The 14,265-nt window shown below is 42.7% G+C and overlaps 1 protein-coding gene across 2 annotated transcripts in view; it reads left to right on the forward strand.

Annotated features, from left to right (window-relative positions):
- The window catches only part of SPTBN5 (spectrin beta, non-erythrocytic 5), a 143,937-nt gene that overhangs the window by 51,156 nt on the left and 78,516 nt on the right, over window positions 1–14,265 (forward strand). For both annotated transcript variants that reach the window (XR_006174251.2, XM_024106610.3), the window contains exons 28-29: window positions 504–707; window positions 2,626–2,775. Coding sequence is in view for 1 of the 2 variants with exons in the window: in XM_024106610.3 (XP_023962378.2) it covers window positions 504–707; window positions 2,626–2,775 (354 nt within the window). In the remaining variant the exon portion in view is untranslated. The remainder of the gene's footprint in view (window positions 1–503; window positions 708–2,625; window positions 2,776–14,265) is intronic.

A 14,265-nucleotide genomic window follows, 5' to 3' on the forward strand; every position in this document is an offset into this window, starting at 1 on the left:
ACACAGACATGTAGAATTATTTTTAGCTTCACAACTTTCTTCAGTCACATTCCGAAAACAATTCTCAGGTGTTTGGTGTGTGTTCTTGTACATCATTGCCCCGGCTGAGAGCTTCAAACGCTGTCTCCGAAATTCTAACTGTGGCTCTCTGCCTACAGAATTCTGAAGAAAATCTGTATAGTACACTGCAGAGATGTCTAAAGGGCAACAGAAAACATCCAGTTATTGCTGATGAGACATTGCACAATGTTGTCGTGGTTCTGACGTTACAACGAAAGGCCTGTGGGTTTTTTAATACTGAAAGTAGATATTCCTCTGAGCTTATAGTACTCCCCTGTTGAGGTTCATAATAGCATTACAAGCCTTAATGGAATATTATCCTTGTTCTCTACGGCTGCATTATCTGTTATTAGAGATGAACAGTTATGCAGTGATGTACCAGTCTGACAACCTAAGCCTGCGACTAGAGACTAACCTGACATGGACTTTTTCTTGGGTTCCAGGTGTGGGACTATTTCTCCTGGACAGCAGAGATGATGAGGGAAATGAAGACTGAGGAGACAATCCGGGATATATCCACTAGCAGCCTGAGGCTTACCCAACATCAGCAGCTGTTGGCAGAGATCGAGGCACGAGAGGAGACATACAATCGGGTGGCACAGCTAGGACAGTCGCTGCTGCAGGAAGAGAAAATATCATCAAAAGAGGTAAACAGAAACCATTTGATAGCATATCTGAGTCATGGTCACATTCACAGCCACAGCCACATACAGAACTGCTCAGTACTGTCACAGATACCATTCTGCACTCAAGCTGGGCTTGGAGACACACACACACACACCTCAGTTGAATATCTGCCTTGGACACACATGAATGTTCTTTCAGATCACTTCATACATGAGGATGGACCCATGTGGGAATCATACAAATACCTGCGAAAGCAGAGTTTGGGTTATCTGTGAAGTTTGGGATCTTTTGAGCAATCGAGACAATGCTACTTACTTCCTGAATTGGATTTTTACAAGTTCTTGCCTTCCAGTTATGGCACTACTTCCAGACTAGACCAGACTGGGCAAATACACTGCAAAGGTTCAAATACATAAGAAAATCTAAAAGAATAACTGGCAAACTTTATGCAGCTCTAAATGATACTGAAATAGATAAATCTCAAAAAACGAAAGAAAGATGGGAAGCAGAATTCTAGGATACCAAGACTAGCATCCTCTAAAATTCCCGTACAATCACCCATTTCTCATGATGGAGAGTATTCCAGTGTATCTCACATTCTTACAACCCAATAATCACCAACAAAATGAACTCCAACAGCTAACATCTCTGTTGGAAGGGATGTAGGCAAACTGCCCTCCACCCACACAATTGCTGGAGAGTAAAACATTTTGATCATTTATACACAAAATCTTATAAAATAATATTTGACATTCTCTTCAGTGAAACCTCGGCCCGTTAGGTAGTAGGGGATACTCTGCTAAACCTTCATAACAGAAGTTATGATAGGACACTTGTTCAAAATATTAACCACCGCTGCAATAAAATACATTGTCACAAAATAAAACCTTGTATTCGAAACATGACTAGGAACAATGAAAGAAACTAAAGGAATAGCACAAATCACAGCTCTAATTTGACTGTCCTTAGATCTGCTTGAGGGTTGATAGACTTCAACCAATTCTCTGTTTATAACAAGCAAGAAACAAAGACAAATCATAATCGCTCAGAGCTAAAAACATGTGCTGCACCCAGACAGGACATCAACCTGTCATTCAACTCCTTGTGAATAATTGTAGCTGGTGAAGGTCTAGCAGCCTGCGTAGGGGACTGGCTTGAAGCACAGGTTGTGTCCAGGTCAGGTGAGTCTTAAACACAACGCCCCCCCTGCCCTCCAAGCTTTGCTCTGTGCAGATCATGTACCTTAGGATCAGGTTTTGGTGTTTCCAGATGCCTGAGCAGAGTTTTTGTAGTTAATAAAAAGTGCTGTGCCTTCTCCTCTGACCAACCTGTCTCTGAATGCTTATTAAATATTGCAATGTGCACCTACCATAACTAGTAATCTTCCCAATTCCCAACCTGTGAAAGGCTTTGAACATACAAGTACAGTTAAAAGAATCAGAAGTCAGTGCTGATAGTGAGAGGCCTGTGGACACCAATAGTTTTGGCAGTTGGAATACCATGTATTTCAACACGGATGCACCATGCTTGCTTTATGGCACACGGCCCTGGTGCTGACACATCATTCAAGTGTCTGTCCTGTCAACTTTCAATGGTACTTTCTGTGCCTACCATGGTGGCCATGGATAACAAGGAATAAGTTCTGGAGAAGGAGCCTAAGAAACAGCTACTATTGCTTTATGTTGGCGTGGGCCCCTACATATGTATACAGACATACTGTCACAAATGTTCCTCCTCACATGAAATTGGACACCCCTCAACTTCTCTTTGTGCCCATATACAAGTGCTAGCATTTATTCCTACTCTCCTTTGTTTGATAACTTTGGCCAAAGTGCCATCGAAGAGGTCACTCCCAGCTCTGCTTTCTCCTACCTGCCTTCCCCTAATCCCATGGGCTACAATAACTAAAATGGGTTTTCCTTTGTGTACCACCTTCAGATCCAGCAGAAGTTGCAGGCTTTGTTGGAAGAAAAGGCTAATGTGCACCATCAATGGGAGCAGAAGAAGGAGTGGTTGGAGAAGATACACCGAGAACAAATGTTCTACCGGGATCAGGATCATTTGGAAAAGATCCTGAACTCTCAGGAGGTGAGTGACCTTTGCTTCTGGTGAAATGCTTCCAGTCTAAAACTCATGTGACTGTAAAACTATAACTGGGATTATTTGAAGACCCAAAGTACAGATGCATACAGGATACACTGAGGCAGGATGTCAGCACTTGAAATATATTTCCTCACCAGTATTAAATACATTCATAATCTTTTCTTCTTCCCAATTTTCTACTGGTGGTAACTTTTTAAAAACTCATCTCAAGTACCAGTGATCAGAGCACTAGGTCTAATGTTCTCTGCCATGAAAACTGTGGATGCGATCTCAGATGTAGTTTTATGTGGCTCTGCTCAAACTAACAGGTTGCCAGAATGCAGCAGGTATGCCAAGGGAGTGGGTTTTTCTCAACAACTACTGCCATGCCCATCACAACCGAAGAGATGAATGGAACTGAAGCAAGTAGAATCTCAGGGTAGCTTCTCTTGGAGAGGTGATTTTAGGAGACATTTCTTGTTAGTTAAATCTCTGAGATTGGTGGCAGTGCAGCAAAACGGTTTCAGGTTTTTGTTGGACTTTGGTTGCATCTGTGCAAATGCTTCATACCTCGGTGCCAGTGGAACTTTCCCAGACGCAATTGAGCAGCAGCCAGCTTCCCTACAACGTGTGTGCCACCACGTCAATGCACACCCTTGGGAGCTGCATTGGCAGAGTGTCCCTGAGCTGTACCGTGCAATGATATTTAACCCTTTGCAGTTCAGGGGCTTGGAGCCACCACTTCTCAGTGCTTGTAGCGAATGCATTTGTGCTGAGAATTCCCAACATGTGGCTCTTTTGGCAGCCATGATCTGAGTTTGTGCTGAAACCTGAAGCCAGGAGAGTTTCACCTGGTTTCAGGTTTCTGTAATAAAGTGTAGCACAGCTCTGCTGGCTATAAATTTGTATTTGTTGCTCAACTAACAAATGACACAGGTTGGAAAATACCTACCCTCAGTGAAAAAGGACTGACCGACCCTGCTAACATCCCATGTGGATAACATCATCACGGGAGGCTCAGGCACTGTGAAAAGACTTTATTCAGGGTGAATTCTGCCTTTGGCATATTTTCTTAAGAGTGAAATGGAGATCAGCCAACACAAAGATGTGTGCTTAAAAGGAAAATACAATATACCCATTTTCATAAGTACAATCTGCTGCTGAGAAACATTTCTTGCTCTACCTACACTGAGAAATGCAGTTGAAAATAAGTGCTACAGATGAAATTGGCATTTCTTATTCTATTAGTAAAGGCAGACATTTTGATGAGAAGGGATACCCCAGCATAAGGGAGTGCAAGGCAGTCTCTATGTTGCTTTATTACCGGTTCACTAATTTATTTCCCCTGAAAATGCATTGAAAGCTACAATAAATGTTATTACCTCTTATGGTGGGGCAGATCTCGACTCCCGTCAGAACAGGAGCAACACCCACGTCTCCCCAAAGGGGTGCTACAGAGGTATACCTCTCCTATTTGTATTCTGTCTCAAAGGTGGGACACACAGGATTGCTGATAAGAGGCTAGTCTTTCCCATGCTCTCCATCACATTGCATGGGCAAGGGTTACAAAAGATTATACCGCTTTCACATGGAAGGAGTCAGTATCCACCAATTCCAGTGGTTAGACTGATGCAGACACCAGCCAGTGCAGCTCAGTTTAACTTTACTTATGTATCCATGTAAACTGGGTGCTGCTGTAAACTGCTGGATAAACAGCCTAGGAGAGTCAAGTCCACCATCCATAGAACGGGTGAAGTACAACACAGACCAGGCTTCCACTGAGTGCCTTGCCAGCATACCTGAACCCTGATTCAGAGGATTGTAGCAGGCAGTTCAGTCCTCGACCTTTCTCTGGAGACTGCCGAAGATGCCAGTTGTGATATTGGTTTCTCTGTTGTGGATACCTATTCACAGAACTGAAACCAGCAAATGTAGAGCCAGGAAAGCTGGCTTCTTTGCTTCCTTCTCCCTCCACACAGTGCACGTTAGGGTCGGGGGTAGAGCTGCCGCAGCACAAGTATATGTGTGTGTGGGGAGGGGGGAGGGGCAATATCGCTATAGTGCTATAATTTGTGCAGGGGCTGGGGCAGAGAATTGGAGAGCCATAACAGGCTGTCTGACAGCCCCCCTGTCCCTGCACTCAGCAGAAACTGACCGCAGCAGAGAATCTGCTCTAGGTGATTTAAAAGAACACTCTTGGTATGGAAGGAAGCATTTTTAAAGTATTTATTTCTCCTTATTTCTTATACTAGTCCCTTAGAAACTTACGTGTGACACATTCACTAAAATGTTTTTTCATTCTTGGTGTATTTACACATGATACTGTGTTGCAGGTTTAGTCCTATAAAGAATTACGTGGGGTGTATTCGCTTCATTATTTTTTTAAATAAAAAGGTAGGTCATAGTTTGCCATAATCCACTTTGACAAGTACCGCTTAAAGATACCTCTTTTCCTATTGAAATCGAGCAAAGCACCTGCATGAGACTAATCTCCCTTCTCCCTGACATAGCCTCTATCGTCGCTGAGACTATGGCTACACTGTAAGCTATGGTGTGATTCCCAGCTCATGTAGACAAACTTGCACTAGCTCTCATTGAACTAGAATGCTAGAAATAGTCGTGTAGCACACACAATGGCAGCACGGACCAGCTGCCTCACCTACAAACCCACCTGAACTCCATGGGTATGTACTTGCTGCTGCTGCTTCCTGTGCTACTGTGGCTATACAACTATCTTTCGCATGCAAGCTCTCACAAGCTGCGAATCACACCCCTAATTTGTCATGTAGACGTAGCCTGAGATGTGACAACGCCTAGAAGAGATCTGTTGATGGATGAAGAGCAGATGATTCAAACTTAACCCAAGAAACACATCAATGATGTTGGTGGCAAAGGGAAGACATGTAATTTACTAAAAACATAGGGTAAGAGAAAACAGATGCTCAAGCTGGTATGAAGCCTCTGGGTCAGATTGGACTGATCACTACTCCTGGACTTGCAGTTTGCCACAGTACTGAGGAATGCTTTTCTTCCACCACTGAAAACCCAGGAAGTTGTTTGTTTTCACCTCAAAATTAATCTGCTGTAACTCTTTTAATCTGATATTGAATAAAAATGCCACAGAAAGGCTGAAATTGGTCTAGCATGTAGGGTGACCAGATGTCCCGATTTTATAGGGACAGTCCCGATTTTGGGGTCTTTTTCTTATATAGGATCCTATTACCCCCCACCCCCTGTCCCGATTTTTCACACTTGGTGTCTGGTCACCCTACTAGCATGTATCAGCATGCCTCAGAAGTAAAGAACGCAGATAGCAACACATCTTACCTGTGTTTTGCAAACTTCACTGGCTCTCTGCTTGTTTTAAACCACAACGCCAAGTCCTGTTTTTACTTATTAAAACCTGCAATGGTATGGGACCTGGTAACTGTGGAGACCACCTCATTCTCCATGACCCTCCAAAACAGCTACACTCTGCAGTGATTCTGAAGCTGGAGAGATGCAGGATTAGGCTATTAGGCTGGGGAACAGTTCTCCATGACTGAACCTGGCTATTGAACTCCTTGCCAAGAGAGACCAGACAGAGCCCAAGCCTGAATATGTTAAGCTCCAAATATAAGGCACTCTTCAGTGAGAGAGCTTTCCCTCAAGGAGTGGCATCTATAAAGAAATGCAACAGCAGAGCCAATCAGGTTGACAAATACTGTCTCACTGTTGCCAGTACTCCAATATCGGTCCGTCTGTACCCTTGTGGTGTTGGTTATCTAAAGTCTTTACGATGGGGACTGTCTTTTTGTTCTGTGTTTGTGCTCTACTTAGCACTAAGGGGTTCTCACTTCTGTTCTCTTCTCTCTCCACATGGGAATTCTTTACACAGATCTTGCCTCAGGTTCTGCCTCTGGACATTTATTTGAATAAAGGGAGAGTATCAAGAGATGTGTTGGTCTCCTCTGCAGCTGGTTCCATCCATCTACTGGGTCCAGAGTTTCAGTTTGATAAAGCTGCACATCAGTATTTATTTAGTTTGTATTATACGCATATCCATTAAAACAGCAGATGGGGCATTTATTCCACCAGACTGAGCACTACTATGGCTATGCAGAGCTAAAATGTGGCTGAGTAATGACACAGGTCCTCTTCCTTGGTGGCGTGGGCAGGAATGAAGGAGAGCACTTTAAACTGCCATTTCTTAACAAGTGTAGTGGTAGCCGTGTTGTCTGTCTAATTTCATAACAAGCTTTTATTCCCTTGTTTGCCCCCGAGGCTTCAGTTGTGGACTTCCAAATCACTTTCACAAGAAGGATTTTGTCATTTGCTGGTCTTGGAACAGACCGAAGTGAACACCTGTTTAAAAAGGATCCCCGTCAGGCAGGCAGACATTTCACAACTCTTTTCCCTCCTTTCTGACTTTTTGTGGGTGGGTGGGTGGCATTACTTAGCTGTGTCTTTTTGTAGCCACATGTCTGGAGAATGTGCATGCGTCTCTTTAACATAGTTGCTTCAGTCAGACCCCTGTTTTGGGTTGTTTACATACACAGAATGTGCTGCATATACCTTGAACAAAGTCTCTTCCAGCAGCAAGGAATAGGGGAAGGAAAAAGGTAAGCAGCCCACAGTGTTTTAAACTAGAACTGCTTTCTCATTCGTTCTCCGTGCCAGTGTGACAGGTTTGACTTCGTGCCAGCATCTTATGTTACATCCAAGTTACTTAAACCTTCGAAGGATTTCAGCAGGGTTTAGTCTAGGATCATTCTGTGCTAAAGAAAATAGAGCACATGTGGAGGAAATTAGGCAAACAGCTATCTTTTTTTATTGCTGAATTCTGTTGTGCCATTGCTTGGAACAGTTGTAGGAAATTCTCCTAAGACCTGTGAACAGAGATCTTGCCATTCTGAGTGCAGACAGGCAGCGTCTGAGAGAGATGAAAAGAGAATAAACTTGCTTTGTTTTTTAACAGAAGCAGACCTCTATATGCTCTGCTCTCTCCCAATAATTTCAAGGCAACAGATGCGTTGCTTAGGTTAGCTGCTTTGGGTTTTTTCACAGACGACATAACGGCAAATTCACGGTCTGTCTCTGGCGAGCATTCTTGGCTCACTCCTCCTCTGTCTGCAGTCTCACTGTCAGAGAGCAGAGACTCATGCTTGATAATTTATCTTTCAGATCATCACATGCTCATATCGTTTTGCAGACGGGATAGGTGGTGATGGTGGTAGCGTTGGAGGAATAGAGCTTTTTATTTTGAATGTGGATACTTTAGTTTATCCTTTTTTTTTTCCACGAGGAATGTTTATTAACCTCTCACTCCTTCACAGCAGAGGAAGAATGGAAATTTCCAGTGCCAAAGGAACAAGGATTAGGAGTTTATTGTAAAAATAGGGGAAAAGGCAAGTTTCTATTGCTTTGGTTTTGCACAGGACTGAGCTGCAGGATGTCATGCAGAGACCATCACTGCAAGACCTCATCTGCACCAATCTATGTTTCCACTGTGGAAGTGATGTTGTCTTCCAGTAGAGTGACCCCACCACCAACCTTTGAATCAGCTGTGCAGGGGCGGCCTTTCCAGAAGATGCCATCTTCAGCGTGGTATCTTCCAGCTGGTCAGTCAGCAACAGAGAGTACTCCAAGAAATGTCACCTTGCCACCAAGCAACATATCTTCTGGGGTTTACTGTTCAAGGTTAGATGTCATCTTGGCTCAGACAAATAGGAGGAAAGTTTTCAGGAAAGATAACCCATGCATGAATCCTTCTGATATGGCATCTACATGTTCCAATCTTCGCAGAGACTCTCGAGGCAGCGGATGTGGGAGTTTTGGCATTTGGTCCACACCCACATCTTGTAAGCAATGCTCAGTAGGAGATCAAAGTGCCTGTCACTCTTCCACTGATAAAAATGGTCCCATGAAGCTTTCAGTGTCTTTGCCTTCTGCTGCTTCTTCCTCAAAAGCCGGACCAAGCTGGACATCACGTCTAGATGTTGCTCTTTCTGCCATTCCAGCTGTTTCACCACTCCATAGCAAAAGGATGCATACAACACTGGCATCTTGTAGCTCAGCCCCATCCCAACGTGGCTACAGTCAGTGCAGTGTTCCAATTCCAGACCTCCATGCTTCAGTGAAGCTCTACATTTCAACCTGCAGTTTGGCAATAAAGCCTTTTAGAACTGATACTCAAGTGAGCAACCATGCTCATTCCAGTCTTCTAGTGCCACAACTAGAGAAGATGTCTGGTACATCTGCTGGTCTCCCAACAGGATCCCAGGTGTCTAAACAAGATTTCTCCTCACCTGGGTCTCCAGCTCTTCAGATTACAAGATTTCATGTGACTTCCTCTGCCGAGTGCCCTGGCCTTCCTCAGCAAACAGTCTCCAGAGAAATATGGCTGACGCCAGCTGTGCTGACTAGAAGAGAAAGTTCTGTTGGTGGAAGTGAGGTCCCCAACACTGATTTAGATCCCGATCTGATCATCTTTCAAAACAACCATTCATCTGAGACAGCATTTGGGAAGACTCCATGTGAAAGGCTAACACCAGCTCACCACAAGATTTCCAAAATAACCCTGATACTTGCCACCCCTTGGACTACTGTGCCTATCCATGTGGTAAGAGAATTCAGAAAAAGTCCAGCACCAACCATCTTTATCAAATCACGTGATCCAAATGCACCTGGCCCACCCCTTCACCCCATTGGGATTGGGGCTGGCCTCTCCCTATCAGTGAATCCAGTTTGCTGTCCAGAATTGCTCTCTTCACAACAACATTGGGCAACATCTTGTTCAAGGTCTTCCCAGGATGCATGCACTGTAGGAACCGTAGCGCCTGACAACCTCTTAACAAACATACCAGCCCGCACTGCAAATGCACCACACAGAGCCGGCAGGGGTGCATGGTGTCCATCTATCGCTGTGAACATTGCCTCCTTTGGAGCTGGGAGGAGAGTGGTAAAGATATCCATTCCATTCTAGGAACATTTGCAAACAGACCTTGGTTAGCCAAGCCATGTGGATTCCTCCTTGTTTTCCTTCTGGTATGCTCCTATTACCTAGAGATGACTTATCTAGTGGAGTAGACTTGTCTGTGCCATTTTTGTTTTGTTGTCATTATGGCCACAATTGAGCTCGGTCCTGCAAGATGCCGAGCATTGTGATCTGATCCAGCAAAGCATGTGCTTAACTTTAAATATGTGAATATCCCGCCAATGTAAATGAAGTTACTTGTGTGCTTAAATGTATGCATGTATTTAAATGCTCAGCCCCTTTTAGGATCAAACCCTTTGAGACAAGAATTGGTTTTTCTCTTTGCCAGTCACTGTGGGAACCTGTAGATACCATCAGTCTATTCTCTTAGATTTTCCTGTATCACAATTTTTATTTGCTAAGTTGTCAAGTTGTGTTTATTTCTAAATGGATAATTCCTTTCGCTTTAACTTTTAATAAGTACCCCTTGGTTTGTAAAATTAATATGTTTAAGTGCATAGAAAGAAACTACTTTTTTTGAGAGAGAGAGAGAGAGAGAGACCACCCTCTCTTTGAGGAAAGAAGGGAATTTTGTCTCTCTAAAATCTGGACATCTTCACAGTGTCTCTACTAATGAAGCCTGGGGGAGTTGAAAGGGAATTTAGTATAAGTTTTCAAGCAGAAGGTATCATAAGTGAACATTTTAATGTTGATATTGTAAAAGTGTTAGGATTCTGTTTTTAAACCTATCACTTATGGGATAGGTTTTTTGCATTATAGCAATACTAGAAACTGAATATTGACTGAGTTCTGTGCGCTTCCCATGTGTATTTCAGTCAAGGGCCATGTCATGTATTTATATTCATATATGTAAGAAATAACATACAAACGGAAGGATGGGGAAGAGCACCCACAAATGTATGTAATATAAACACACCTCAAATGCATTGTGAGGCATGAGGCCAAAAGCAGAGTGAGTTTAGTATGTGAGACATATATACATATTTTTACAAACATGGTGTGTCTTATTCAACTTAAAATAAAAGGTATCATACTGTAATTGTACCTTCTACTCAATACAGCATAGTAAACAAATAATTGCGAAATACAAAATGTATTAAGTGCTTTATTTACTTCTGCTAAAAAAAATGTAATCTTGTTTTTCCTCCTTTAAATGTTTGGTTTTAGTGTACTTTCATCAGACTATAGACCAAGTTGATCCCTGCAATTGCTCCCCACTACACTAGCAAAGAACTTCCCTATCAGCTTTAAGGTTTTTCAGGAGCCTAAAACTGTTAGCGACTGGCCTATTCCTGCCATTGGCCACACTTAAAACTCCCAGAGCCTTCAACTGGAGTTCCATGTGTGGAACAATTGCATTGGTTCCAAGATTTGTGGTGTGATGGGTAGAATACTTGGAGCTGGTCAGAGTGTGAAGAGAATCAGCTCAGGAAGTGAGTGGTTGAAGGATTCAGTCAAGTGCTGAGTTACAATAGTTCTTGTTCTGGGAAAAAATCATATTTCTTGAAAGACAACTTTTCTCTGAGTTGCAACATCCACCGACAGGTCTGTGTGATGAGCTGGTGAACTTAAGGTTGTAGTGTCCAGACAGCATACTAATAACCAGAATGTTTCCGTTGGGTTTTCTCAAATAACTGGTCAGGTCTGCCAGGTTAGTACGTATGTTGTGCCTTTTTAATTTAAAATAGGAATTTATTTTGACATGATGGACCTATATAACTCTGTGTTTAGCACTGTACTGACCTATGGTGTGGGCTGCACTGTCACAATGACAATATAGTTACATTCATTTACAATGAACTCAGGGATAGTGAAACTCCATTTGAAACAGAATGAAAATCTCGGTTTGTTTCAGCACTTTGCATTTTTAACAACTTGGCTGTTTGTTAAATGTTCCATTTTAAATCTCAGAAGGGCTAGGTCCGCTCTGTGGCTTTTTAGGAGTCTTTGCAAATTTTCATTTTAAAAGGGGAGGCTGTTTTATAGTGAATGTTCTAATCTGTGGCTTTTTTTTTTTTTTTTTGTTCTCTAAGAATTTGGCAGAGGTGATTCAGAACAAAAACACTTAAACAAACCTGAAAGAAAGCTTATGCCCCTTGTATGCAATGTGGGGCCCTGGCTAGTTATCTGGAGAAAACAATACAGTTCATTGTATTTGAAATTAACATTTCTCATTAAAAATAGGAGTTTGGGGACCTCTGACAGGCAGTTCCTTATTGCCAAGAGAAAAAAAAGAAAAGAAAAAGAAAGACTTAACTGGCAAAGGGCCTGTGTCAGAGTCTGAGAGCCAGTTTCCATTCTGCTTTCAAACTGTTACAGCAAATGCTTGAAGGGCAAAGTGCTGCGGGTCTCCTCATTCTTAAAATCTCATCTAGTTTTCAGTTTAAATGAGGAAAGGAAAGTTTCTCACCACACACAAACTCCTTCAGCAGGGTGCTTGGCGCTATTGGTGTTGCTTTCTTCCAACCATATCAGCACTAATGGTACCACTCCTACAATACTGGAGGCTTGTGTACTGATTCTCTTTGTTTCAGTACAGTTAGATGCACTGCTCTGTGGTAGCTTCGTTCAAGGCCCAGCAAAGTCACTGGGACTTCTTCCATTGTGAGCAATGGGGCTTGCCTCAGGCTTTCAGTGTTCTATATTCCGCATCCATAGAAACCACCATGGAAGTAGCAACAAGTCACAAAACTCTCCAATAGCAACAGCTCACTGTCCCCGCTCTCGTTTTTCAAATGTCACCAGTGGCTTTACTAGGGGGAAGTTGATGATGACCCAGCTCTCCCTTTTCCACCCTCTCCTTTGTCCACCACAGATTCAGTAGTGGGGAGATGGATGGCTGCCCACTCCTCCATGTGCCCCAGAATTTGATACAGATACCACTGGAGGATACTCATATAAACAGGCCTGGAGGTGAACCTGTGAAAAGCTGTACAGACTCTGACGACTGTGTCTAATGTGACATGTTTCCATTTCTCAGGTGGATTTTTCCTTCCTGAAATTGTAGCTAAGCCATAAAACATGGCAAAGGAAGTGATATGCCTTTAAAGCAGCTTCTGCAGTGGGAGACAGTATGCAAGCAATGCAGTTTCAGATGGAAGAAAAGGGTGACTGTAGTGGGATGTGGAATTGCTCAGAGTCCAGGACTAATAGATTTCCAAGGTGACTAACTCTGGTGGTAACTATGGCATGTCAGTTGTACAAGGAATAGGGTGGCTATTTGACTGTACAGGAGACAGATGAAAATGGGTGAAGTTATTCTCTGCAAGGCCCAACCAAAGAAGAACATTAAAACAAACAAAAGTCTTAGCATCTTTATTCCACACCCCTGAACTGTAGGTTAGATAGGAGGAGCCAGAGTATGAGGGACAACATTGTTTGCTTTAAAGTGTGATTAGTTTTAATATGAAACAGGCTTTGATGATAATCCACCCCTTTATCCAACCCAACACTTTTTGAGACAGACTTATTAAGAGCTTAGGCATGGTCTATGGAGGTCCCCCTCCACTAAAATTTAGCTATGGGGATATTTTTAACCTGTCTTCTCATACTCACAAGTGGATTAATGCAGCCCAGCTAATACATCTAGATTGGGCTAAATACTTCCCTGTACACTTGTCTGTTTATGCAAAATATTTATCTCAAGTTCACTTCCAAAAAATGAATTGGAAGGTGAGTCCAGGACTTGTTTTCAGTCAGTTGATCCAACTGTATCCAGAGCTTCCAGCTTCAGCAGGAGGTCTGGCTGACACTGTATGTAAAGTATGTAAGGTAAGCCTCTCCTCTAGAAGCTACTGGGTGGGACAGGAAGATTGTTTGTTTGCTATTTCTGGCCAGACAAGTGGTTTCACCATTGGTTTTCCAGTGTAGCTGTGTAAGAATATCTTTGCCCTAGTATATATTACACACTGAGATGGGATTGAATTGGAATCTTTTGCAAATTGTGAGAATTCTTTCTGGACAATATCATTTCTCCCATGCACATATATATTGTGCAATACCAATTTGCCAATATTCCCAGTGGGGCTTCTTCCAGGAGTGTTGATCTTCCTGTTGTTTCTCTGATTTTGTTCTATTTTTTCCCTCCTCTTAATTCCTTTAAATTATACCTTGGTCTCAGACTTCTCTTCCCTCTCTGCAAAACTAGAAACTGTCTGTGCAGCTATATGTTTGTCCAGTGGCTACCCCACTGAGCACCAAGCCTATCACTAATCCCTGGCCAAGCCTTGCCATAGCCATCTAATCCATTAAAGTTTTTGTCCTGCCTTTTGCACTCAGTAAAAAGGAGAATGAACTAAAGAGCAATTCATTCCAAGGAAATTCAGCAAGTTACAAGCATCCTGCAGAAGAGTTTTGTTTTTTTCCCCCTCAAGGGGAATTGATTAAGTGTGTTTATTTTGCATTTGGGAAAAAAATGCATTAGTTACAGAAGGTATGGGAAACACCTATTCGTGCAATTGATTTCTCTAAAACCAGGATAAGATGTGAAATACAGCTAAGTGCTCTGGAGATGCATGTGG

Source organism: Chrysemys picta, chromosome 4 (genome assembly GCF_011386835.1).
Source record: "Chrysemys picta bellii isolate R12L10 chromosome 4, ASM1138683v2, whole genome shotgun sequence".
NCBI lineage: Eukaryota > Metazoa > Chordata > Testudines > Emydidae > Chrysemys > Chrysemys picta.